We start from the raw sequence: 27,657 nt of genomic DNA on the forward strand, positions 1-27,657 counted from the left end.
AGTTGCCCATATTTGCCCTAGGCCAAAGTTAATGTCATTGATGCTGGTGGATTAAATTTCTGCTTTAATCTAAATTAAGCTTTAAATTGATAACTTTGTACCATTTCCACGTGTTAAAGGTACTGTCAATACTGTTGTTGGTTAAAATCAGAGTCACATTCTATTGCACACAGACCCACAGTAATGGCTTTGTGCAATGCATCCACAGAGGCAGTTTTTCTCCCTGGATGACATTGTTTGTTTAGGAGTTATGCTGTAATGCGACCAAACGCACTTAGTGTGCCCCAGACAAGCCAAGCTGAGACAAAGAGGACAGTGTTTGGCACACAAAGAAATGGACTGACCAGCCTGTTCCTCTTCGACTGCAATGGGCCAATGTGATGATCGCTTAACAGAAAAATATTATTCCTTCACAATGTACATCTGTGTGTAGTGAAAAAACTTGACCTGGCTTCTCTGATTTTTGATGACTTGGAACAAAAAAGTATGCTACACTGTGTCGCCAGTTTCAGCTTTTTTGTATATCTTTCTTGTTGAGAGCTCATTTTTCTGTAAAGTGTTGCTGTAAATATTTGCATACATTGCTTTCAAGGTGAGAAAATCTAACCTTTGTGTTCTCCTCTAACTGAAGTTGGAAACAAGAGCAAGAAGTCTTAAAAAGCTGAAAACAGCCCATGTGAATCAGGACCAAATAATTCATTTGCATCACAGAGTCCACACACGCTTTCTACCACTGTCCACTGGCTGAGCACTTCCAGCCTGCATGCAAATCTACTGCGCCAGATATAAACTTCAGGAGGTAGTTGTTAGTGAAAACACAGCGGTCGCTTGCTATAATGTTAGCCCGTATCTAAATGCAGAAAGCTGGAGGATAGACAAATAATACACAAATAACACTACATGGCATGTCTTATGTTCATAGACCTAAAATAAGTTCATTTACAGAATCACTTTCCAAAGATAGTACCAAGTTCTGTAAGTAATAAAATTAAGAGTTCTGTGGCTTTAGAACTTAAAATCAAACAATGCAAGAAAAATCGCATTTACACGAGACTTGAAATCATCAAATTATTCTTGCTTTTGATGTCAAAACATGAACAGTCATTTGCACAACACTTGCACACATTGGATAAGCTGTACATGCAACACGAGATCGGGATAATGGGCAAAAATCTAAGTGTGCCAAACGGTTTGTGTTTAAAATGTTTTTGACCTTAAAGAATACTTGAGAATATACAGAAAACTATTTAAGGCATTTACATGACCTTACACGTTGTTGGCTTCTTAAGCATAATTGGTGTAAGATCATGCATGTAAACGCAGTCAGGATACCATTGGATTCTGTATTGGAGTAGTAACGACAGTAACGCTTGGAAACCTCCAATGATTTAAACTCTTGTGTGAACACCCCTTTAGTGCCACTTTTGCCGTGGTACTGGATTAGTACAACAATTTTCACGAGAAAATTGCAGATATTTGCATATTGCATCATACTTGCAAATCCTCTCTTTGCTAGTTCTTTCCAACCAGAATTCTTTGGTAAGAATGTTTTTGCCATTAGTATGAATTTAAATATTTAACGTATTATGTTCCATTCTATGTATGTTTAAATTGGTATGACAAATAAAATTGAAACTTATTCTGTTTCATTTTAGCTTTCTATTCCCAAGTACTATGACATCAGGAAGCGATCTGGTAGAACTGGACTGTCAAGCATTCAACGGCCCCCTCAGCGTCAGCTGAGCCAGTGATGCAATCAACACCAATTCCCAATGGCTGCAGTCACTCTCTACCTACCCAACAACTGAACACATTTGAGCACTGATGTTTCTACCTAACAGAGCAATACAGTATTGTTGGGTAGACAAATATTTGATTTCAAAACATGCATCTCTTCACAAATGAAGTGAAGGCCCTTTTTCCTACCCCATGCCTCTGAGAATACTGCCACAGACATGAGATTACTTCCTAGCAACAGGAGCAGATGTCTAAGGTCCAAACAAGGCGTGAGTTTGTTTGCGTGTGTGTGTGTGTGTGTGTGTGTGTGTGTGTGTGTGTGATAAATTACCTTTTCACCACCAGGCTGAGTGTCTTGTGGGAGCCCTTGACTAGGCAGATGGCTTCTTGTCTGTAGCCAGTGAGAGAAATATTGTTGATGTTGATGAGTTCATCTCCAGCCAGCAGCCTCGCAACCGCGGCCTTACTGCCCTCTTCCACCTGTGGCACAGACACAATACATTCTGGCTCAATCAACCTGTCCCCTTTTTGGTGGGTTGCTTGAACAACTGGTCAACTTACAGGTCTTAAAAGAATAGCTCCCCCAAAAATGAAAATTTTGACATAATTTACTCACCCGCATGTCGTTCCAAACCCCTATTATTTTCTTTTTGTCATATTACAATACATCGGAAGGCATACAGTAAGTTTTGGTGAGAAACAACCCAAAATGCAAGTTATTTTTCAGTGAAAATCTTGAAATCTGTTGGGTGTTCATAAGCGCTATTAGAGAAGCTAGTTCACTGTGGCACACGTGAGAACTTGCATTATTTCCAGTGCTGAACAACTCAAGTTATCTGGTCAATTTTAATTTTGGGGGGAATTATGCCTTTAAGGAAGCCCTGTATAATTAGTGTGGTTTCGTGCTCACCTGACTCTGATCAGATGCATTCATAGGGGGTGTTTACATGAAGCGCGTTTTTGTGTAGCACCCCAGATAACTCGGATAACCACTCTGTACAATTGTAGTGCGTAGAATAGCATCTCAGAATGCACAACACGTCGAACCTTAAGGCGGATCATCTACAATAGCAGAAGACCACATCTGGCACATAACTAGGACCATAGTGTTCGTAATAAAGTTCTCAGTGAGTGTATATTGTTTTTATACTTAATCAACAACCTAAAATAAACAGTTTTAAATGTTCCCATTGTTTTTACTCAATGTCATCATTCGCAGTGCTACATAGGATTGTTGTCCATGCCCTCATGAAAAGACAACTCTTTTATGAAGCATTTTATGAAAAGTTCAAGGCAAAAATGAATGGGAAAAATAAGTGGGCAGGCACTGTTGCGCTCTAGTGCTGAAAGAGAGGTGCTTTAAAGGGGATTCATTTAAAGCTCGACAAACAGATCGGGATTTCTAAATCTCTCACCGTTTTTGTTCACATGGGTTTTTGATATTGAACAAACAGTGACAATGCATAAAAACAGTCACAAAGCATATTTACACTAGCACATAATGTCACCCTGATCTCAGCACGTTTCTAAATTACTCTGGTCTCTGTCAGTTAGTGCAGAGCAGTCAGAGCATTTCCTGAACAACTGAACTTCATTGCCAAATGTTATTGCTGAAGAAGTTTTACCCTTAAATGACCAAATGAGTAAGGTATGTTCACCTTTCTAAATCAGCACTCAGGGGGGCAAGTCTTTAACTTTCCACATCAGTACATTTACCTCCAGAGCCAAGCAAGAACCAAGTTAATCATACATATTCTGTAACAAAGAGCACATTTCAGGAAACCTGTGGCCAAATTCCTTAAGTAAATTCCTGACGTGATATGTAATGCTGCCCTATTTGAGTTTTTGGCCCAAGGTTGATCATGACTGTTCATTATTTACAGTACTTTGCAGGTATGTCTATAACTCATCTTAACATAATCCTCTGAGACTATGTTTATAGATGATTATTACATGGTGCTATCAGGAACGTAAAGGAATAGTTCACCAAAAAATGAAAATTCTGTCATGATTACTAACCCTCATGTTGTTCAAATCCGTGTGAATTTCTTCCTTCCAGGGAACACTCAAGTATAGCCTATGTAAGGTAAAAAAGACGCAACAAAAGTGAATGTTGACTAAGACTAATATTCTGCCTAACATCTCCTTTTGTGTTCTTCTTCAGGAAGTTTAAGCTTAAAGGACAACAGACCTTGAATGATTACACTAACATTCTTGTATGCAAGCTTTATCACCAGCTGTGGTTAGATCCAAAAGCTGATCGACCTTATTATAAACAGTCTTACAGCATGTACGTGCTCAGAGAAGAATGCACAAATGGTGCTATTTTAGCTATTCCTTTGTTGTATGCAGTCTTCCCAGCATTTATTATTTTAAAACCAGCAGGACTCTGTGACATCCGGACTCAAGAGCCCCCCTTTGAATTTATAAAACAAGAAAAACTTTCAGAATGCCGGAATAAGAAGCACTTAAAATAACTTACAACGTTAATTTAAAACAGGCATATCAGTGGGTGCCCCCCTCTGGCATTCCGCACCACACGGAGTGAACAAAATGACTTCGAACAATGGAAACGTTCACTGACGAGGAATCAGACCTGCCTAAGCATAGCAAACACTGCCAGTGCATCAGGAATGGAGGTGGGGGTGTTATTTAACAGAAAGGTGAGATAAATGTGGAGGTGGGAGTGAAATGCCATTTAAGCATCATGGGCATTCATGACAAAACTAAGAAAAAAAGAAAAGAAAGTAAATCTAAGAGCACTGTGGTATTATAAATTTTTTTAGACCATGTACCATGGTATTCTTTAAACTTTATTGGAATACTAAATACAAGAGGTGTAAATCGGAAGTTTTATCATGACATAATCTTATATCGATTCTCTTAGTCAGAGATTTGAGGTTTGCGATACCTCAAAGTCTGCCACAACGTAATTTCGATTTGATTCGGGGGCCTGCGATTGATATCACAATATTATGTGCCTATTTTACACTATCAATAATCTCACAAATGCAACCAAAATATAATTTGAATATTTAATTGAGCTCTCTGAAAAGTGCAAATCCAGTTTCCACATTGGGACATCCACATCAAAATAAGGTACTTCATTTGTTGACAAAAATAATACATAAAAACAATAATGTAAAAAATAAAGTCACATACATGTGATCATCAATCGTATGATGACAGCTCATTGCCTTGTGGAATGAGGTAAACACTACAGTGACAATTTGCCATCTCTACAACAGTCAAGCAAGTCTTTCAATCCAAAATAATTCTATACCCACAAATTGTTTCCGACAGAGAGTATGTGCTAACCGTGTTTTTTCTTGGCTACAACTTCCACAGTTGTACTGAAAAATTCTGTTACTTTATTGATAAATAATTCATAAATGTTAGTAAGGGTCTTGATGTGAAGATGTGAAAAGTGTAGCAAATAATGTTGGTGCAGGGCAGGTGTTTTCTCTATCCCTCGTCAGTTCTGTTCAGACTGCAGGAGCAGTCTAGCTGTTTGACGTGGTCGAATTGCCCCACAGCGCTTTAAAATAGAAAATTCTCATGAAGAATTCAAGTGAGATGAGCCACTCTGCGCTGTCCTGTCACCGGAGCTCGCATTTCGATGGAGGCAGAGCAGAGTGCAACTCCAGGTTTCAATCACTCCGTGCACATCCGTGTCCCACATGAGAAGCATATTTAGTGCTAACAAAGCAAGATGAATATCAAAAGATTGCTGTATCGCCTGACGGAAATGTGTACGGCCGTGGCTGGCATTAGAGTGTCAAAATAAATGTACATCTTAATAAAATATACATAGGGGCCTGGGTAGCTCAGCAAGTAAAGACGCTGACTACCACCCCTGGAGTTCGCGAGTTCGAATCCAGGGTGTGCTGAGTGAATCTAGCCAGGTCTCCTAAGCAACCAAGCAACCCGGTTGCTAGGAAGTGTAGAGTCACATGGAGTAACCTCCTCGTGGTCGCTATAATGTGGTTCGCTCTCGGTGGGGCACGTGGTGAGTTGTGTGTGGATGCCGCGGTGGATGGCGTGAAGCCTCCACACGTGTTATGTCTCCGTGGTAATGCACTCAACAAGCCACATGATAAGATGCGCGGGTTGACGGTCTCAGACGCGGAGGCAACTGAGATTCGTCCTCCGCCACTCAGATTGAGGAGAGTCACTATGCCACCACGAGGACTTAGAGCGCATTGGGAACTGGGCATTCCAAATTGGGGAGAAAAAGGGGAGAAAAAAAAAATATATATATACATAAATGTTTACGTGTTGCATCTATGACATCTTTTCGTTGGTTATTTGATCGATGTATCAATCCAGATCAATGGATCGTTACACCCCTAGTAAATACCTGGTACATGAATGGCAATCAGTACTCTGATATTATTACCATCTTACACCATTACCATACCACGGTTCCACTATTGGTCAACATGGCGATTTCGCCTATCAAGTACACCAAACTTGAACTCCATGTGAAATCCACAAGGGAAAATTATTTGCCACCGGAAGTCCATCGCATCTGATTTCCGAGTACTCCGGTCATACAAATAAGGCTGGTCATAGAAATGAATCTCTTCTTAGACTTCAAACTCTTCAGAAATGCTTTGTAAGTTTGGTTTTCTGGTTTGTGTGCAGCTGTGTTGTGTTCTCTGTTGTTAATATAGCTAGTGGTTCGATTTTAGATAAAGTGGCTTCTCGCTTGAACGCAATATCACGAGAGGAGGCAGCATAACTGCTGCTCTCGTGCACTCTAATTTATGTCAACAGGAGAGCAGCGGTCAGTCAAGATTTTCAATAAATAAGTTAGATTTCGGTTTGTTTCTCACCAAACTTTACTGTATGCCTTCAGAACAAGGCATGAGTCACATTGAATAATTTATTAGTCTTCTGAAATAAACTTTTGTGTCCTTTTGAAGCTTGAATAGGTGTTCACCATTCACTGGCATTGTATGACATCACTGAGCTAAACATTTTTTTCAAACTTTCTCCCTTTGTGTAACGAAAAAGAAAGTCATATTGGTTTGAAACAACACGAGGGTGAGTAAATAATGAATGAATTTTCATTTTTGGGTGAACTTTCCCTTTAAGGCTTGTGAGAGTTAGAGTCATTACTGAATGGTTGTTATGTCAATGTGTCATTTAATATAGGCTACACATTAAGTTTTGTTGTAAATAATGGTATTTTATAAAATAATTATGAAGTAATAAAATGTCAGTTAAACAAATAAAATGTCAATTAAACAATCTGTGTAAACACTTTAAGAATCTGTTCTGTTAAAATATTAATTTATCTAACATTTTGGTAAAAGACTGCTGAAGGCAGTAAATCCAAATACTTGCATTTCTTATTTCCAAATATTTCTTCCTCAAAAGTACTAAAATGATCATTAATGGAATGTTAAGAAACTAGAATTGTTAAGAGGAATCATTAAATTTCTTAAGATTCCCATCCTATCCCATTTTAATAGAGGCATCACTCAAAATAGTGACTTTAAAGCTGCACTATGTAAGACTTTTTGGTTAAAAATTAACAAATTGCCATTATTGATTAAGTACATAAACCAGTGTTTAAAACAATGTTCTTACCTTACCACGATTCACTATGGTAAGCCTATAAAAATTATTTGTATTTTGAGCTGGCACGAAATCGCTGGCATATGATGAACATCCTTGCGTCATTACGTCATGTCCGTGAACGTAGGAAAGAAGAGCCGGCTGTCTTGTTCCAATGTAAACAACAGATGGCGGTAATGCACTGTTTTAGTCTGTGAGTAGCCATTAAAAAGAAGAAACTACAGTTCAGTCAGTCACACTCACACAGTTCAGGACAGCAATCTGGATGGATGTTTATCTGTTATCCGTTTGGCGAAGTTGTTTACCTGCTATATTGCTTGGATATGTTGTCTGGTAGGGTTGTTGAAGCTTATATTGCTTGTCATGCTTGTATGAATCGAACATTACTCGTATGTTAACCGACTGCAATGTATCCAAGTTGTCGGGGGAAGTCACTGCAAGGCTCGACATTAAGCATGATCATGTGCTTGTCCTCCGGACAAGTAAATTGGTCATTCACTTGTCTGAGTAAAAAAGTTACTTGTCCGGAGAGGAAAAAAAAAGTATTCAAGTAAACTATAACTGGTCTTTACTGTATGACTATAATACATTAATACTTTTTAAAGCTACTAAAGTTACTCAGTCAAGAGCAGTGAGTGTTTTCTTGTTATGGTTGTTTGATTATTATAATGACACACTAGACAGCAGCAGGTCTATTAGCTTACATTTATACTTACAAGTCCGACATTTTAATGCAAATCCACTTTTTTCTCTGCTGTTTACGTTCACATTAGACATCACTCTCTGTGTTTACATGAATACCTCACAAAGAAGGGCATTTCGGCAGAATTTTGAAATGTATTTGTCCGTTCAGGCGCACATTAGCACGAGTGTTTTCGGAACACATGCGCATGTTCACCGTTGGGTGTAATGCATTACTAAGTAATTACATTTTTCCTTGAAAAAAAAAAGGGATTACTCTTCATTTTTAATAATTTAATTACAGTTACTTCTGATGTAATAAGTGACACAGGCCAAGCCTATCACAAATATAGCCGGTTATTTTTTCGTTATTGATGTTTTAAACAATAAAATTACCTTTCACTCACCCCTTCAAAAATCCACTTGTCCTGGACAAGCGTTAATGTTGAGCCCTGCACTGTGACATGTGTAAATAACCCACATGAGCACCACAGCTCAATATGTCCGAAGTACATGTGTGCTCACACATGCACCACAGCTCAGACCACACCGTGAATTTGCAAGAAATTTCCAAAAGCCTGAGACAGTTTTCCACCTCCCCATGACCTTGCAGTTCTGCGGATCTCAGCGTAGGGTGGGGTGGGGGAAGGATGTGGCACAAAGGAATGTGTGAGTTCTGCTGACTGGTGTCCTAAACTCTACGCTGACAGTGCAATGAGCTTTATAGCTATTGCATATTCCACTGCGCTCCACTCACGCACACTGGGGTGCTTGTCATGAATTCACTGAGTACCCAAAGCACAAGTGTTCAGGCAAGAGACATCGCCTCTCCGCAACAGGACCAGTGTATGTACAATATACACACACAGTGTGTTCTAAAAGGACTCGGCCAGTACAGCACAATAATATGACTAAGGGTTTTTTTGTTTAAGCTAAACTTGATCGTACACCAAAGAATGTGAGTCAACTCCAGCCAACAAAAGCGCTTGACTGTGTAGATTAAGTTATATTGAATGAACATTGTATCAAACTCCCTGTGGCTTCGCATCAGGAATGCATTTGAATTCCTGCCCCTCCAGGCAATAAAATAAAGAGTGAATTCCAAAAAGTTGCTGCTACTATCAAATTCTATATATCGAGAGACCTACCATGGGAAAGACCTCTAAAAACATCCATACTCTAGTGTTAAAGGGATACAGTAGTACAAAAATAAAAACTTAAATTATATGGAAAAAGATGCCATAAAAATGAATGGTGACTCAGGATAACATTCTGTCTAACATTTGATTTTGGGTTCAACGAAGGAAAGATGTTTGGGTTTGGAACAACAACAGGGTGAGTAAACAAAGGCAGAATTTTAATTTTTGAGTGAACTATCCCTTTAACAGTTTGCAGGATACCCTAGTATGTTCAAAGCATCCAGAGAAGCATGTAGAATTATTCAAGAGGTAATGGACAATAATTTGTTTGACATTTCATAATACCCTCCAGACCACAGATGGGATGACTCCACAAAAGACAGCCTACACAAACGGACTGTTTCTTTACACAAACACCATTATTTTCACACCAGCCTTTGGCTGTTTGGAGGTGCCTAAACAATAAAGGTGTGCGAATGTGTGTATATACATCAAGCACGCACTCAGAAAAGATAGGCACAAAGGTCTTGAAATACCTTAAATTACAGGGATAATTCATCCATAATTGCCATCATGTTGTTCCAAACTTTTATGACTTTCTTCCTTGCAACACAAAAGGTGATGTTAGGCAGAATGACCTTCAGTCATTTTCACTGCTTTATTTTTCCATACAATCAAAGTTAATGGTGATTGAAGCTAGCATTTTGCACACCTTTTTTTGCTTTCCATGGAAGAAAATAAGTTATACTGGTTTGGAGCAACATAAGGCTTCACTTTAGGTGAACTATTTCTTTAAAAGTGAGGTTAAATACATTTACCAGGTATTCATTATCTTGAACGTGAATGGGCATGCATTGTTCAGTTATAAGATAAGCTCTTTTGAAACTTACTAATGAATGCTGGTTTAGTCTACTTGTTACTCCCTTTTATTTGCCACTCCTCAAAAAAAGACTATCATTAACTGACTTTGGCAATGATGTCTTTTATTATGTAGGTGAAGAGATCCTCACAGTCAGTTTGCTCAAAACGAGTTGGGGCATGACATGCCAACTGATGAACGCTGTTGTCTGCAATTAGGTTTACTAGTGCTCGATAAATTGCTGCCCTTTGTGCCATGAGAGAACACTCTAATGAAAAACAAATACAGTAGAGTGGTATGTGAAAGGCTACATGGAGAGTGCACATGGTGTGTAACAGGATTATTTGGGTTTATTGAAACAGAGGATTTTAAATAAATGCTATGAAGACCTTTGGCAAATGAACAGTATGAGAGGAATTTTAATTAGTTCCATTTTTCGGTATAAATGTACGGTTTAAATAAGGTAAAAACAAATAAGCTTTCTTATTTCATGTATACTCTATAACAGTTTTAATGAATTTACAGCCATGTACCATCAAAAACAAGGAATAAAACAAACAGAGTTGTGTGAACCCCACATTAGAAACATCCCACCCACACATACTAGGGGACTTTAATGTAGTCGACCCTATCAGTCTGAAGTCAACTAGTCGCTTTCCACGTAATTTACAAAACACGTCTGTAGGAAATGCAGCGGGGGAAGGATTTCTGTAACACAGGATGGCAAAGGAAGACACGTTCATATTAATGAAGAAAGCTCTAACTGATTTGTTAGGGTTAGGTTTGGGGGTCGGATTATAGTTTCTCTGACCAATCAGGTAGCAATTTCCTGATGAATATTAAGGAATCGTTTAATCATTTATTGATTTACTCATGAATATAAATGACTTTCCCTTCCATCCTACGTTTTGAAAACTTGTCAGCGAGTGTGGAGGCCAATGATTCTGCACTGAAAGAGCAAAGTGGCTCAAATGAACTTTGATAAAGTTGACACATACTTGCTAGCTCTAGTTAGTTATTCTCAACATAATCATCACAACTTTGTGTGTTTGGACATTGACCTGGTTGCTGTTCTCTCCTTCAAGAACGTGTTTCGGTGACGATGACAATACACATCCCCATCCTGTGCTCTAGATCCCATGTCCATTTGTAATCATCTGTACAAGTGGCTGCAAAAATAAGGGGAACCGCCAGGTAGTCCAGGTTAATCTAAATGTGTTCAGACATTTATGTTAACTTTTAGCTAAGTTACAGCTCGATGTATACCAACCTATTGTTGCACATTTATAACGAAAAGGTGCTTACGAGAAGATAACACAGGCTAACGATTAAAGTTTTTTCCATTTGCTCCGTTCACACAGAAAACAATGCTAAGACTATCGCTCAATTTTACCCTCAGGTGTCAAACTACAAACACACGTTTCCTTGGCAACCTATAGTACCCCAGACACAGCCTGGCTGGTTATCTAATGTTGCTAACTTTTAAATTACTGATAACAAGTTAAACCCACTACATGGACCCTTTTCACACGTCCGCCGTGCCATGAAGCGGAAGTCGTCATAGTTGGTTAAACTTGAATGGCGGTGAATGGGGACCACAGCAAATAAAATTTTTGCTTATCCATTTGCTCCAACAGCAGAAGAAAACAAATCAACGATTATGCTTTCACAGCTTTGCAAAAGACGATACAACTATACAGCGCTGGTTAACAGCATTAAGAAGAGAGAAGCAGGCCAAATTTTCTGTCACTCCCTCAGCAGCTGTGGTTTTTTAAAACATATTCCAGGGTAATTTAATACAAAGTACAATGTTATACATTTACACTAAATATTTTTAAAATTGGAAATATAAAAAAAAATTTTTTAAAATGTGCTACATTTAAGTTTTTAAAGGCGGTGGAAACGCATCATAACAGGTCTGTGAAAAGGGTCCATTGTAGCGAACGTAGATCTTTCTATTGTATACTGTAAAATTCAGTGGGTAGGGGAGTGGAATTTCTGCCCCACTCTCAAATTCGACTAGACTAATGGACTCAAATAGTCGACTATTAAACATCAGTAGTCGTGCAACCCCTACCACATATGCTAAAAAAAAATCGACTTAATAAAACCCCCAAAACCTTGTTGGCTCAAGCAATTTGCATAAGGATGCACAAATACAACCAGGGTCCGAATTTAACAACCGGCAAGTGCCAAATACGGGTACATTTTCTATTTTACAGGTGAATTACGCAGTGTTACCCGCCACAGAAATGTAACATGTTCCGGTTTTGTCCTCAAGGGGGCTTCTTTTGGCCTACAGTCAGCAAGGTCACAGGTGTTTAGAAAGAAAGAACCTTAGATAGATTCTCGCTGTACATCAATAACCTCAGTTAGCAGTAAATCTAGAAGCAAGATGAAGGCAATGTTCATGACCGTTCATGCCATTGTAAAGAAGGGAAGGCCACTCTCGGATTTCGAGTGGATTTGCAAGTAGGTTTTAATTATCCACCACCATACACACATCAATTCTCAGTTTATAATAGCATTACATCTCTGACATTCGGTTCCGTTAACGGTTCTTGAACCTGCAGCCTTCTGGCAATGTGGGCAGAAAACAGAATAAAATATTCAGACAGTGAAACAAAGCACGACCGGTGTAGTCTGATTCCCAAACAAATGACTCCTTTGAACTGGTTCTTTTAAATTTACAGCACGAAAGATAATGCGTGATCAGTGTAATACTTTCTCAAACAAATGACTCTTTTGAGCTGGTTCTTTTGAGAGAATCAACAACTACAGTGCTACCAGTGCTGTCTGATTTCTTAAAGAAAAACTCTTGAGCATGCTCTTTTTAGTGAATCAACAAGACTTATGCATAAGTCGGAGATGACTGAATTAATTGACTTCTAAATAAACCAAGAACTGTTACTTATGTTTACTTAAGGCTCATGAGACTCAGTTGCCTACTGGTTGTTTGTATGACAACATGTAGTTTAAAATACACATTTAGTTTTATTGTAAAAAGTAGGCAATAATTTAAAAAAATATCTGGATTTACAGGAAAAAATAATTCTTTAAAAAAGCAGTTCACTTTTAAACAAGTGTACATTATTGTTTATTTGTCTCTCATGTCAGTCAAATCCACTTGAAAAATGCAATAAAATAAAAAATATTGGCCGGCAAGAAATCTGACTGGCTGGTAAATTTATTAATCTACTTTTTGGCTAAAAAGTTCATTTTGGACCCTGAATACAACTCTTAACGTAGGATTATGGTTAAAGAATGCATTGCGATGAGCTAAGTGAAAACATTCATCCAAGATGGCGAACAAAGCAACAGAATTGCAGATTAGAATATACTAATTCATTCAATACCGAAAAATAATAACCCAATAAAAATGTAATATTTTGCAACAGGAGTCAAGTATCCTGTACCTGTTTGTGTGAATACTGCTTGCTTGATGCACATGTAGAGTGTTCCAAATTGGTCATGTAAGGCCGGTTTATACTTCTGCTTTGAACCTACGGCGTATGCTCTACGTAGTGGCCAACGCGTTGATTTGCATTTATAGTTCTGCGTTGGTGTGTCTGCCTTGTTTTGTGAGTACACAGCCAAAATGCTGTTGTATTAAGACAAAAATGCCATAAATTTTCTGAAATAACTGTACATTTAATAAACCAAGGCAATGCAATGGTATTTGTGTATTCAAAAGTATTTATTAAATTATTGACATTTTAAAAACGAGTTAAAAAAAATAAATATACTGTATGATTGCTTTTGACTCGCCTAAATAATAATAAATACATAATGTGGCATACTTTGACACTCCATGCTGAAAAAAATGAATCAAATGAATCAATAACTGCTTGCTTGACCAACACACAAAGGGTGTAATTTTAAAGCTTAACCTCTTTACTATGCATTTAGACAAAATAACCAACTCTTTAACAGGTGTTTTTTTTTATTTATTTTTTTTTATCTGCTGACAAATTAGAAGTGCTCTGTTTTCTTAACTTGTGAAATATAATTATTTACACCATACAGTCAAACATACGGTCAAAACATCATACAGATCGGAAAGTTCATGAGTAGAATATGGCAAATATTGTTTCACTCATATACCTGATATACTGTATAGAGAGTAAAAGACCCGAGAAAAAAAGAACAGTTTATTAGACATAAATAGATGTCTTTATCATGTTTTCGTTTGTTCATATAAAACAGAATATAAAAACAGCAGATGCTCACAAAAAACGAAACGGGTCCAAATACAATGTGACACGATCACTGATCAGTGGACATGGATGCATAGATAAAATAATCTTGAAGAAAATGTGACGCTACCAAAGATAATTTCTTGTCATGCTGAGGGAGGTCCCTGGTAACAAAGCAGACCATTCACAGCTGTTGTTGTGTCTATGCGACATGCAGTTAGTTTTGAAGAGGTGCACGTCAGGCTACGCTGTAACCGCAGTAGCTATGCGTAACCTACGGCATAGGTTTGATACAGAAGTATAAATCAGCCTTTACAGTGTTTCCCTTAGGATTTTTTTCAGCAGCGGTGCTGTTATGCATGCCCATGAGCCCACAACGCCGGACCCGTAATTACATGCATCGGTGGAGGAATAGCTTAAAATTACATTACAATCCTTTTAGATGGGTTATTCATGTTCGCCTTATTATCTGTGTGTTCATTTACTGGGAGCATTTGACACTTGAAGCGCTCTGGAAGCCCAGATAGCTGTAATATTAATTGTCAAATAATGAAATGCCTCAACGCAAATAAATTACTTGCACTATTTTTACAAAACATAAATACAAACAGATAATATAAACCTGGGGCGATTCTAGGATTTCAATGTTAGGGGGGCTCAACCCCCCATGACACTACAAGATGTGCATATTTAGTGTATTCCATTCTGTTGCTTAGATGGTATTTTGAAACTGTGTTTTTACACAATTTAAGCTAACCAGCTAATATTAATTCAGAATATTGTCATTTTCTATAATAAACATTTGTAAAGTTATAGTAACTAGGGTTGCAACGATATGAGATTTTCACGGTACGTTAACCATCTCAGAAAATATCACGGTTTCACGGTATCACGGTATACAGTATTACACAATTATTATTATCAGTTACAATGACCCTTAAAGGAGTGAAAACAGAGGTTTTTTTTTTTTTGGTTTTTTTTGGATGAACAAACGCTTTATTATAATTGAAACCATTTTTTTTTAATGGATGTATGTGTAAAAAAAAAGTCTCTCTTTTGAAAAAAAATAAAATACATAGAATAAATAAGAAAGCTAACAGAATTATAATAAAAAAAACCGAATTATAAACATGATAAAATAAAACTGCATGTAACTATAACATGTTATATAACTAAAGCATGTTAGTTTACATGTTAGCATAGCATGTTAAATTAACTACTAAATGAAAAATAACATCAGCTGTGTGAGCTTATAAAGTAAATGGATAAGCAAAAATTTATTTTGCTGTGGTCCCCATTCACTGCCATTCAAGTTTAACCAACTATAACGACTTCTGCTTCATGGCACGGCGGACGTGTGAAAAGGGTCCATGCAGTGGGTTTAACTTGTTATCAGTAATAACTATGATTATTAACAGTTAACATATACTGTAGGTGCACGACAGCACAGCCAGACTGCTCCTGTCTGTACCTTTAACTCAGTGGTTCTCAACTGGTTTTGCTTCAGGACCAGATTTTACATTGGAAATCAAGTGGCGACCCACCATAGTAAAAACATAACCTGTCTTTAATGTATCCTGGGTCGCATTTCCTTTTATGTTGCATAGTTTTGTTCATGGTTTTCAAGTACAAGGACATGCATCAAGTGACATTATTTTTGTTGTTGATGTCAACAACAAAAGCAACAGGAAGTTTTCTCTCCCCCTTTCAAAAATTGAAGAGCATATTTACTTATATGAGCCCATTATTATCCCGTTTGTTGCCTAATTTCAAACATAATTCAAACAGAACATATTACACAGGAGGAAAGGCTCCTCATTACCATGGTTAGGTCAGTGTAGCTAGTCTTAAATATAGTAATAATAATAACAAATTATAGTATTTATGGAAAAATAAGTACTAGCTGAAACACATCTTGAAACTTTAACTACAACTGCCACTGTTGATATAAAATGAGGTCTAATAGATTCTACCTTTAGATTATTTCATAAGAAACTATAAATAATATATATATATATATATATATATATATATATATATATATATATATATATATATATATTACACACACACATACATAGTTACTTTTACTCATGTAAAATCGTGAAACTATTTTTTAAAGGTGATGATGTATAATGGAAAAAAAAAAAAAAAACATTAGGGCATAGCACAGTGTTGCTCTTTTCCATCCTCAGTGCTGTTTGGCATGTCAGGGCTGCCTCCTGTTTGAGAGGTTCAATTTGACTTCCTCCGTAACGCTTTAAACTAGAAAAGTCTCACTAGAACTGAAATTGGTCACATCAGTTTTGAGGTCTGCATTCCGCAATATCGAGGGAAGCCTGGTTGTTGCACGCGTGTGCCAGAGAGAAGAGTAGATCATGATCGCGAGCTGGTTCCGTTACACTCGTGCGAAAGTGCTGATGAGAAGCCTTTAACTGATTGCGAGATTATCATTAAATCTGCCTCGGCAGTCCTAAATAGGCTATCACTTGGGCGACCGCCGAAATACCTTCAATGGGAGAACCATGTCATTGTTCTTTCCCTGCTGTCCGCGACCCAGTCCGAATAGACCTGCGACCCACCAGTTGAGATACACTGCTTTAACTCACACACACTCACTTATGTCAGACCCCCCCACCTCGCCTCTCTCTGACATTCTCCGCTGCATGTGTGTGTGTGGCACAAGTTGACGAGTCTGACAGGCATTCGAGGAGGAAAGGAGATGCGCACGCACAGGTGAGATTCTCCGTCCGGTTGCATTTTTTTTTCCAATACCGTAGACAAGCAAATGTACATGGCATTAAAACTGTCAATTTTCATACCGTGGTATACCGTGAAACCAGTATACCGCTGCAACCCTAATTGTAACTGTCACTTTATTGGCAGTACGATTTATCTGTCCTAATACTTCCTTTTTGTTCTCCATTTATTAACAAAAATTATAGAACATGAATCAATAATTTCACAAATTCTACAGTTTAAAATTATATCAAACACTATAAAACCCTACTACAATAAATGTCACATTTATTTAGTGGAGTGAATTAAGTGTAAATTATGTTTCTCTGACTGTCATTCAGATGTCTACTGATTTATTCAGTGACAATTTTTGTAAAGTCACACCTTAACCAGTTGTTGGTTAAACATCTTTTATGTGTTTTGTGTGAGTCATTAAACCACTGATTAAGCAGACAACCAAAACAAGTCTAATTATACTTCAACAAATCAACAGTGTTCAAGCATCTTAAGCATTTTCCCCACAAATGAAAAAAGCATAGCTATCATTTTGTAATAGACAACAATATTACCCTAAAAATAATTAATAAGTGATTCAATAACATCTTGATTTTATTGTAATGTTATCAGTCACTTTTACTCATAATTCATCCAGCCACTTTCCCTCTTTGTTGAATCAGATTATCAAAGTAAACGAACAACATACAGTACCACCTCCTCTCCTTCAGTCGGTCAACAGATCCTCATCCTTGCATGTTCAGTGAGGGGGCGTATTTGTTCAGTGGCTCAAACCAATGAAATTTTCCTTCACAGCCCGCACTCAAATGCTATTGGCTCGCGCTATAGTCAGTCTTTATGGGCATGAAAAGCCACCAAAGAAGTCTTGTGCTTCAAACTAGAGCTCACTGGCTTCGTAACAGAGAGAGACATCAGTGAATGAGAAATAGGAGTCATTGTATGGAGGTGAACGATTTGTTCACTTAAAAGATTCGTTAAAAAAAAGACAGATCCGTTTACAAACGAAACATTGCTACTGCATGCAGTGTAGAAAGTGCGCAAATGACTGGGGCTAGCAAGCATTACGTTGTGACAAGAATATTAATGAACTTATGAAGAGGCCCAGACGGAATCAGCAGAATGGATTTAAACACATAAAATATGTTAAATCGAGTTCAGACTTCAGTCTTAATGGCTGCTGAGAGAATTATCAAATTAGCTAAAATATTTAACAAACAAGCAAGGGGAGGAGAATGTGTGGAAATTTGTGAATGGTGTTTCAGATCGGCGACATTTTCTGGGTATTTATGCGCGCTGATTCTTATGAGGTTTATTTTCAGTTAGGATGTTGCCTTAAGAGAGTTGCACAATGGACGCATCAGGCGGATGCCATCCGTCAGCCGCACCCAGCTACAACTTCAGGAGTTGCTTGAAAATCTACCGTGCCACCGAGTATCACTCAAATAGTTTATTCAATTCGACCCAAATCTTTTTCAAGGGACAAACATATCTGACTTTAGCCTAGGCTAGATGATTTTTGTAACAACTTTGTCTTCTTGTGGTTTGACAGCTTGTCTAAAGCCTAGGCTACATATAGAGAAATTGCATAATAAACGTCACTGTTTCTTTCATACACCAACCTGCAAACCCATTGACGTCATTTTGCAAAAACCTTTGAATGTAATTTTTGATTACAACCAACTTTAAAAGACAGATGCCTATGCAGTCAGTAGACAGCGAGGCAGCTCATTAGTTTCAGAATCGGAACTATATGAACAAGTAGTTCAAATCAAAATGGCCACATTTCTTCCAGGGAAATTAAGCACAAAGGTAAACGCAACCTAGAAAGGCAGATTCTCAAAGTATACAGATAGCTTGTTGCCAAAAAAGTAACAATGACATCACTTTTTACCAGAAATGATATGAAGAAATACAGTATGTGAGACCACAGAATGTTCTCATTCTTCACTAGAAAGAATCAAAGGCAGAGTGAAAGTTTTAACTTGACCAGGTTCATCTAATTCAATATAAATGTATCCCAGATGCTGTATCATGCAAGTCCAATGGGCTTCAGGCTGTCAAAGATAATTTACTACATTTGGATAATCAAACAAATCTCCAACATTCCTGTGCTGTTCCTGGCACTGCCAGTTTGCCTCAGGAATCTCAGAGAATGTAGTGAGACAATCCAATAAAACATACAAAAAGGCAAAAAATAAATACCTTACAAACACTGCTAAATATGAGGGAAGAGCTAATAAAATAATAAATAATTTGTTTCAAAAACAGCACCCTACAGTCAGTCTATTAACTGACAATATAACTAAATTCCAACCTTTCACATTAATTTCTGTAGCAGTGAAGTCTTTTCTGCAATGTCTAAACCCTCAATTGTACTACCTTGTGTGCATTAGATCCTTTGTGTTGCATTTTTCAGTCAGCTTTCATCTTTTATTGCTTTTGTAAAGTGTCTGTGACATTCTAAATGGGCTTAATATAAACGTAAAGGAACATACAGTTTATAAGCTAGATCTTTTGAAGTTCTTGTTTAACACTTGTCAACATATAATTGTCACATCATTAACAGATGTCCGTCACTTGTTACATGCCCAGAGGTTTGGATAAAATCCAGCCCATGAGCATGAAATGTGTGCTTTCACAAAGACCAGTACAACATCTATCAGCCTTATCTCTGTAAGAAATAACAGAAAAATTGTTGAACAGTTTTAACAAAATCTCTAAAATGATCTGATCACAGAAAACTTCACTAGCACTGTGACCCAATTCAAATAGCCATTCGAAATGCAGGATAAGAATTTGCATGTCAAATCCTAGTACAGTAAGCCAAATGCGTCCAGATTAGGGGTCGACCAATTATCGGCTGTTATTTATAATTTTTCTAATTATCGTTTATTTTGTCTAATCTGATTGCAGATCATTTTTAAAATGCACTCCACTGGCTGTGATGCCACCATCTCTCACTGAAAGGTTACTTACTGCTTGTAGTCTGGCTCAATGTCCCACCCACAGTATTATTTGATTGGTTATATGTCACAAGTATGGCCAATCAACACTTTACTCCGTATTTGTGGAGGAGAGGTGGGAAAGCAGCGAGAGAAAGATGCAATACTAAGAGGACAAGCTGTTTTCAAAGGTAAGAATCAGATACTGAAGTTACAATAAACATCACAACTCTCAATGCCAGTAGTCACCAATTAGCGGACCGCGGTCCGAATGACTCCGATGGTTCAGCTAAGCAGGGTTTGTGAAAGGACAATTTATGGTGGTGCGCCTTTAGACTAGAGACAATTTTTTTCCCCCATCTAAAATTAGCTTTATTAATCAACATGTTTTGAGCTTATTGAAAATAAACCTAGACATCCATTTAAATTTTGAATTAATTAATCAGAGATAACATCATCTCTGGCATGAATGGCAAGACAGACAATCAAAACTTTGAAATTACGAGTTCTCTGCTTATGAAAAACATTTCCATTATTTGATAGTCAGTCCATTTATACTTAACTATAGCAAACAGTATTTTTAAACTGCACTATTAAGATGTACATTGTTTGTTTGTTTTGAGTAGATTTGCATTTTAAGGAAAATATAAAAATGGTTCATTAAGACTTTTAAATATATTCGCTCTCAGGGGTTACCCCTGAACCCCAATACAGTATCTTTCCTATGTATATATAAACGGTAGAATATCCCCCATAGTCCACTACTTCAGTTGTCTTTGGGCCACAATGTCCTCATTCCTGCCCAGTTCTTAAGACACTTTTTGACTAATAATTTTAAATGTTAATTTTTACTGCAAATGTATATCGGCCCCAAATATTGATTACCGGTCTCCTTGATTAGGCTACTAATAATCGTTATCGGCCCTGAAAAAAAACATATGGGTCGAACCCTAATCCAGATTATATACTTTTACAAAAAGGTATTTTTCATTTTTTGTGCATCTGTGCATGTTTTTTTGGCTAATGCTCTTGCACAACAGGAGTTCATAATGGTTCACTTTTGATTTGATAAATAGAAGAAAAGTTTAATGCAAATTGAAGTTTTTAATAAGTATGAACATTAAGGTTACGTAATAACACATTTTTATTTAATTCGTTCATTTAATTTAACAATGCAAAGCAGGGCACAGCCCATGTTTATAACTGGCCTTTATTTGTGTAGTTTTATAGATTACTTAATATTTGGAAAACAACTGAAGATTAGTGCTCCAAACTCTATTTGCCTTTACTTGGAAACAGCTTTAGGTCATACTTGATAAAGGTCATTAGTTTGTTTTGTCTATGGCACATCTACTAGAACAGCAAGTTTGGGACAAAAACACCAATGTTCCATGAATAACCAGGAACTCACTTATGTCATTGTCTGATCACATTCACTGTATGTATGATGTGGTAACAATTTACCTACATAAAAGTGGATGCAGGTCAGTGGCTGAGAAAGCCATGTATAAGGTTCTGGGTTCAATTCCCAACATCTCCATATGCTAGGTCTTCTGCATAAGCAAAATGTGAAAAGTAAAGAATTGATATCAATAACAGGAAGTGCACTACACCTCTAATAATGTGGTATTATTGTTTAGGCTTTTGGTTAAGGCTTGGACTGGTAATGCAGGTTCAATCCCAAGGTAGCGAAAACTTCAGCCGAAACAGAGTTCCCAAGAAAGCAATTCCACCATTGTACCCTTGAACAAGGAACTTCAGCTTAGGTTGATCCAGAGGTATTGGATTCTGTGCTGAATTTCCTCATGAGGATCGATAAAGTATATCTATCTGTTTACACATCCAGTTGAAGATAAAACACTTAAAAGAGAACAGTATGTTACTGAGGCTTTCTGCAAGGGAATGCAGTACAGTACCTATCAAATATTATTATTAACTTAATCAACAAAAGAACAAAAGGTTCTAGAAAATGGAAAAGATGACTATATGATGGCCAGGGGAAAATAGGCCTAAACTGCACATGTATATATTCACCTTTAAAATGCTATATATATATAGTACTTATTTCGTACTCCAAGCTTGTTAAGTGCCATGTGGAGATGTCAACAGACATTTGTATGTGACAAATGTCCAATAAACAAGAGATAACCATAATCAATAAATGCAGAATGGCAGTGACCTCTCTCAAAATGTTTGTGTGCCATTGACACACTGGCCTTGTAAAATATTTGCAAACAAGGTGGGAACATGACCATTGTGAAAACCCATTGTGAAGACATGATGGGGTTTGTGTTTTATAAGGTTTCCATTTCTCTGAGGTTGGTGAGGTAAAAGATAGCTTTGTTTAGCTATCCAGTGAATGCCATAATAGCAGCAAGCAAGCAAACTTGGCAAAAAGATTCAACACCAGGGACTAAATGGAAATGTTTCCATTTAAGTTTGTTTTGAGCAGAATTTGTTTTTCTCATTTAGGTTCCGGCGTTTCGCAGCCTACTTTTCAAATGGTAACTGGTTAGAAAGAAATAAAACAACCGTTTATAACGTTCCAAAATAAGTACAACTAAGCTATTCAATTTGATCAAAGTAAGCAAAAATAAGCTAATACATTTTTTTCCTCATGTGGGAGAATTTTTTGCATAGAAATCATAAAAAGCATAGTTCACAGTAGCTTACATAAAATTATGTCTTTTCTATAAATGAATTCTTAATATTAATTATATCCCCAAAAATATCTAATAAATATCTGCATGCACACACACATGCACATTTGGACAAAATGTCACCTTATGTGGGCTGAAATATTTAAATTTTTTACTTTGGTGTACCCGCAGAGAGTGCATGCACAGACCATGTTCTTCTGGAGCGAATAAAGTCCTGAATCAACTTTATACTGATTTAATAACCAACATTGGGGCACAACAAAATGGAGCACAGACTCACTGCTCTTGGCTCTTTAGCTGTAATAGGCCATCTAAAACCTACCCATCATTATCACAAAGGCCTAAATAAAAAAATTAACTTTAATGGATAAATACATTTTAATTATAGATCTCCTTCTCAGTCAGAAACCGGCAGCATTAAATCTGTATTAATGCATCATATCTAAAAACAATTCAGTGTACACTTGGAAACAACTGAGAAATTAACTTTTTACCTCTAATATTTGTATCTGGATTAACCATGCATGTTTACAATGATATACTGTATAGTTGTTAACAAGGTCTTCAGCATGTCATGAAAGGCTACATCCACAACATGCAATTAGGCAAAGAAATGTGTAATGCTGGGGTTTCCTTTAGGATCAAAGAACATGCTTATGTTCCACTAAAAAGAGAAAAGCCACATTTAACCGTTTTAGTCCCTATTCAACAAAGTCCCTGTTCCATCAAGAAACCTTGATAAAAGCGTAATCGACTACACTTAAATAAAATAGGGATAGGGATGTCATAAAATATCAATATATCGATTATTGACCAGCATGTTATTTTATTGATACATTTTTGAGGCACTGATATATTAACATCAGCCAACATTTAAATTAGAAGCCCAATTTGTGTGCTTTCAATTCACTGCCAGTTGCATTCCATTCAATGTAGTCTGACGTAATCGCTTTGGGAGACCACAAGGGGTCGACATAACATTTACTGAAGCCGGTCGTGGCATAGACAAGGCAGATATCACACACACAACAAGCTGATGGCAATCCAAATTGACAAAGGTTTTTGTACGTCTTCAAGAATTAACAAACTGACTTTGATGAGTTTGCAGGTTAGTGTATAAATGTAAGTGTGCAAACTGAATGATTAGAAATGGCGATGTTTACTATGCAATTTCCCTGTATATAGCACTGAATAGGTCTTTCATTCAAGCGGTAAAACCACAAAAAGACTGAAAATAAATTGTGTTGGCTATATGAAAGGCACATATAAAAAATATATCATAGTGATGGCTAGAGCAAATAATCGTTGTCATTTGTTAATGATTTGGGTCGAATTTAATGGGAAACTATGCAAGTTGAGCTCTGTGGCACTGCAGAATTTTCGAAGCAGTGTTTCCGATTATTTACCTGGCGGCCGCCACAGTCTAATTTGTTCCGCCACAGTTTCATAATGAACCAAAAATATTTTTACACTTCTCATAATAACATAAAAGTTCTCTAACGTTGTGTTTTGTGCCGTTGCTTCGACAAAGCATCTCTCACTCCCAGTCAGTTAGTCAGCCCCCACCCCCTGTACGTGCGCATGCTCACACACACGCACTGGAACCAATTATCTAACGTTAACGTTATTACCAGCGGCTCTGACAACATAACTATTTTTAGCATCTAAGGAGCAAGTTCAACAGAGGTAACCACTATTGCTTCATTTCTTTGATGGCTCACAGGGACTCGACATTAACGCTTGTCCAGGACAAGTGAATTTTTGAAGAGGCAAGTGAAAGAGAATTTTACTTGCCCGACCGGACAAGCAGACTGATTAAAATGTTAATAACAAAAAAAAATAACCAGCTATATTTGTGATAGCTTAGGCTTGTGTCACTTATTAAAAAGTTCATATTCTTATTCTTCTGTTGAAAGTAATCAAGAGCACATAATTTTATAATTCGCTAGCGATCTAGTAGCAGCTGCACCCTGTTTGATTGACAGGCAGTGTTTGTGTGTGTGTTGAACATACGCATGTGTTCTGAAAACGCTCGCACTAATGCGCACCTGAACGGTCAAATACATTTAAAAACTCCACCAAAATGCCCGTCTTGGTGAGGTATTCATGTAACCACAGAATACCGCCCTCACAGAGAGATCTCGTGGCCGAAGCTAAATAGGTTAGTTCACTCTCAGTCTCTGTAGCGGATGTAACACGATCCTTCCGACGGGTGAATATCCGTAAAGCCGCGGGTCCAGACGGCATTCCGGGCTGCGTCATCAAAGCATGCATGAACCAACTGGCTGGTGTTTTTACGGACATTTTCAACCTTTCCCTCTCCTTGTCTGTGGTCCCCACATGCTTTAAAACGTCCACCATTGTGCCTGTATCAAAGCAATCCAAAATCACTTGCTTAAATGACTGGCGTCCTGTTGCTCTGACCCCCATCATCAGCAAATGCTTTGAGAGACTAATCAGAGATTACATCTGCTCTGTGCTGCCTGCCTCACTGGACTCACTGCAGTTTGCTTACCACAACAACCGCTCCACTGATGATGCCATTGCATCTACACTACACACTGATCTCTCCCACCTGGAAAAAAGGAACACATATGTGAGAATGCTGTTTGTAGACTACAGCTCAGAAAGCTTGATGTGAAACTCAGGGCTCTGGACTTAAACAGCTCGCTGTGCAGCTGGATCCTGGACACCAGGTGGTTAGAATGGGCAGCAACATCTCATCACTAACCCTCAACACTGGAGCCCTACAGGGCTGTGTTCTCAGCCCACTCCTGTATTCCCTGTACACACGACTGTGTGGCAACACACAGCTCCAGTGCCTTCATTAAGTTTGCTGATGATACGATGGTGGTAGGTCTGATCACTGACAATGATGAAACAGAGAGGAGGTGCACACTCTGACATGCTTGTGTCAGGAGCACAACCTCTCCCTCAACATTAGTAAGACCAAGGAGCTTGTGGTGGACTTCAGGAGAAAAGACAGAGAACACAGCCCCATCACTATCAATGGAGCACCAGTGGAAAGAGGCAGCAGTTTCAAGTTCCTTGGTGTCCACATCACTGAGGAACTCACGTGGTCCGTCCACACTGAGGCCGTTGTGAAGAAGGCCCACCAGCGCCTCTTCTTCCTGAGACGGCTGAGGAAGTTTGGAATGAACCACCACATCCTCACACGGTTCTACACCAGCACTGTAGAGAGCTTCCTGACTGGCTGCATCACCGCCTGGTACGGCAACAGCACTGCCCTCAAATGCAAAGCCCTGCAAAGGGTGGTGCAAACTGCCAGACAACATGGGAGGTGAGCTTCCCTCCCTCCAGGACATCTATACCAGGCGGAGTGTGAAAAAAGCTCAGAGGATCATCAGAGACTCCAGCCACCAGAGCCATGGGCTGTTCTCACTGCTACCATCAGGCAGGTGGTATCACAGCATCAGGACCCACACCAGCAGACTACATGACAGCTTCTTCCCCCAAGCAATCAGACTTTTGAACTCATGATCTCTCACGATCAATATACATCATCACTGCACTTTATTAATCTCACACTGGACTGTCATAAATTATATTCTCTCTTAACAACACACTGGCATCTGACTATCAGCCGACAGCCTGAATGTCAATACAGCACAATACAACCTACTGTATATTATATATATATCCTATTTTTTTTTTTTTATTGTATACTGTGTATTCTATAGTGTGTATGTGTATTCTATATTGTGTGTATTGTATATTATTATTTATATATTGTGTTGTGTGTAATTATGTGTATATTAGATATGTAAATTATGTTGTGTAAATCTGATGTTTATTGTAAATTGGTATACAGTATGTCTCATCACTGTCATGACTTCTATGTTGTTTGGAACTGCACCCAAGACTTTCACCCACTGCTGCACTTGTGTATATGGTTGAGTGACAATAAAGTGATTTGAATTTGATGTCTAAAGTGAACATAAACTGTGGGGGAAAAAAGTGGATTTGTATTAAAATGTCGGACTTGTAAGTATAAATGTAAGCTAATAGACCTGCTGCTGTCTAGTGTGTCAGTATAATAATCAAACAACCATAACAAGAAAACACTCACTGCTCTTGACTGAGTAACTTTAGTAGCTTTAAAAAGGTATTATAGTCATACAGTAAAGACCAGTTGTAGTTTTATGTTGCATTTCATTCTGAATGTTTCCTTGAATACTTGATAGCCTACTGCTATTAAAAACTTTTAAAGCTGTAAAAAAAAAGTGTTATTATTTGTTGTGGTTTTGAATCTGGTATTGAGAATAGTCAAATTTCACTACAAAGTACAAACTACTGAAATTTTGGTATTGTGATAATGTATAGCCTATATTGTACATGGTAGATCTTGCTGCAATAACATGATGAAAAAGTAGATCTCTAAAACTATGAGCATCCCTGCTGTTAATGGTGGCAATGGATTTCTTTATTTGACTACCATACATAGCATAAAATAATTATCATATGATAATAGCCTCCTCTCCTACCCAGTGCAGTTTCCATTTCTGTCTCAGAGAATTGAGTTGATTGCATAGGTACACTATTAGGTTGGGCATCGGTCATAATTTTAGTAAAATATACAACATAAACTTTGACATATTACTTGAGCATGTAACTTAAATGTCCTTTTTTTCCTCTCTGGACAAGTACTTTTTTTTACTCGGACAAGTGAATGACTAATTTACTTGTCCAGAGGACAAGCACATGACAATGCTTAATGTCGAGCCCCGGCTCAAATGTATGCTCTAGTCGATTTTGTGTTTTGACCATTTGTGAACTGCGTTAAACTCCGTCTCATTTATGCTTTGTGGGGTGTGACATTTTTAGAGGGTCCAAAGTCCACCCACCAACCTCACAAAATCCTGTGGGAAACACTGAACAGCATCTGGAGACTGCGAGCCAGTGGTGTGTGTGTGTGTGTGTGTACCTTCATAGAAAATAATTGTTTCAATTTTAGAACGTGCCATGTCGTCCGCCAGACCCATCCAGTGCACGACCCACTTTAATTAACCCACTTTACCAAAGTTTTGTTGAGAAATATGTTTGATAAGACTATTGTGCAATGAGCAGCACTGTTTATATCTG

At 37.8% G+C, this 27,657-nt stretch overlaps 1 protein-coding gene across 3 annotated transcripts in view; it reads right to left on the reverse strand.

The window, feature by feature from the left end:
- LOC127446326 (protein Shroom2-like) overlaps nucleotides 1-27,657 on the reverse strand; it is a 75,943-nt gene that overhangs the window by 43,451 nt on the left and 4,835 nt on the right. For all 3 annotated transcript variants that reach the window (XM_051707146.1, XM_051707145.1, XM_051707144.1), the window contains exon 2: nucleotides 2,069-2,217. In XM_051707146.1, coding sequence (XP_051563106.1) covers nucleotides 2,069-2,217 — 149 coding nt within the window. The remainder of the gene's footprint in view (nucleotides 1-2,068; nucleotides 2,218-27,657) is intronic.

This window comes from Myxocyprinus asiaticus, chromosome 9 (genome assembly GCF_019703515.2).
Source record: "Myxocyprinus asiaticus isolate MX2 ecotype Aquarium Trade chromosome 9, UBuf_Myxa_2, whole genome shotgun sequence".
Taxonomy (NCBI): domain Eukaryota; kingdom Metazoa; phylum Chordata; class Actinopteri; order Cypriniformes; family Catostomidae; genus Myxocyprinus; species Myxocyprinus asiaticus.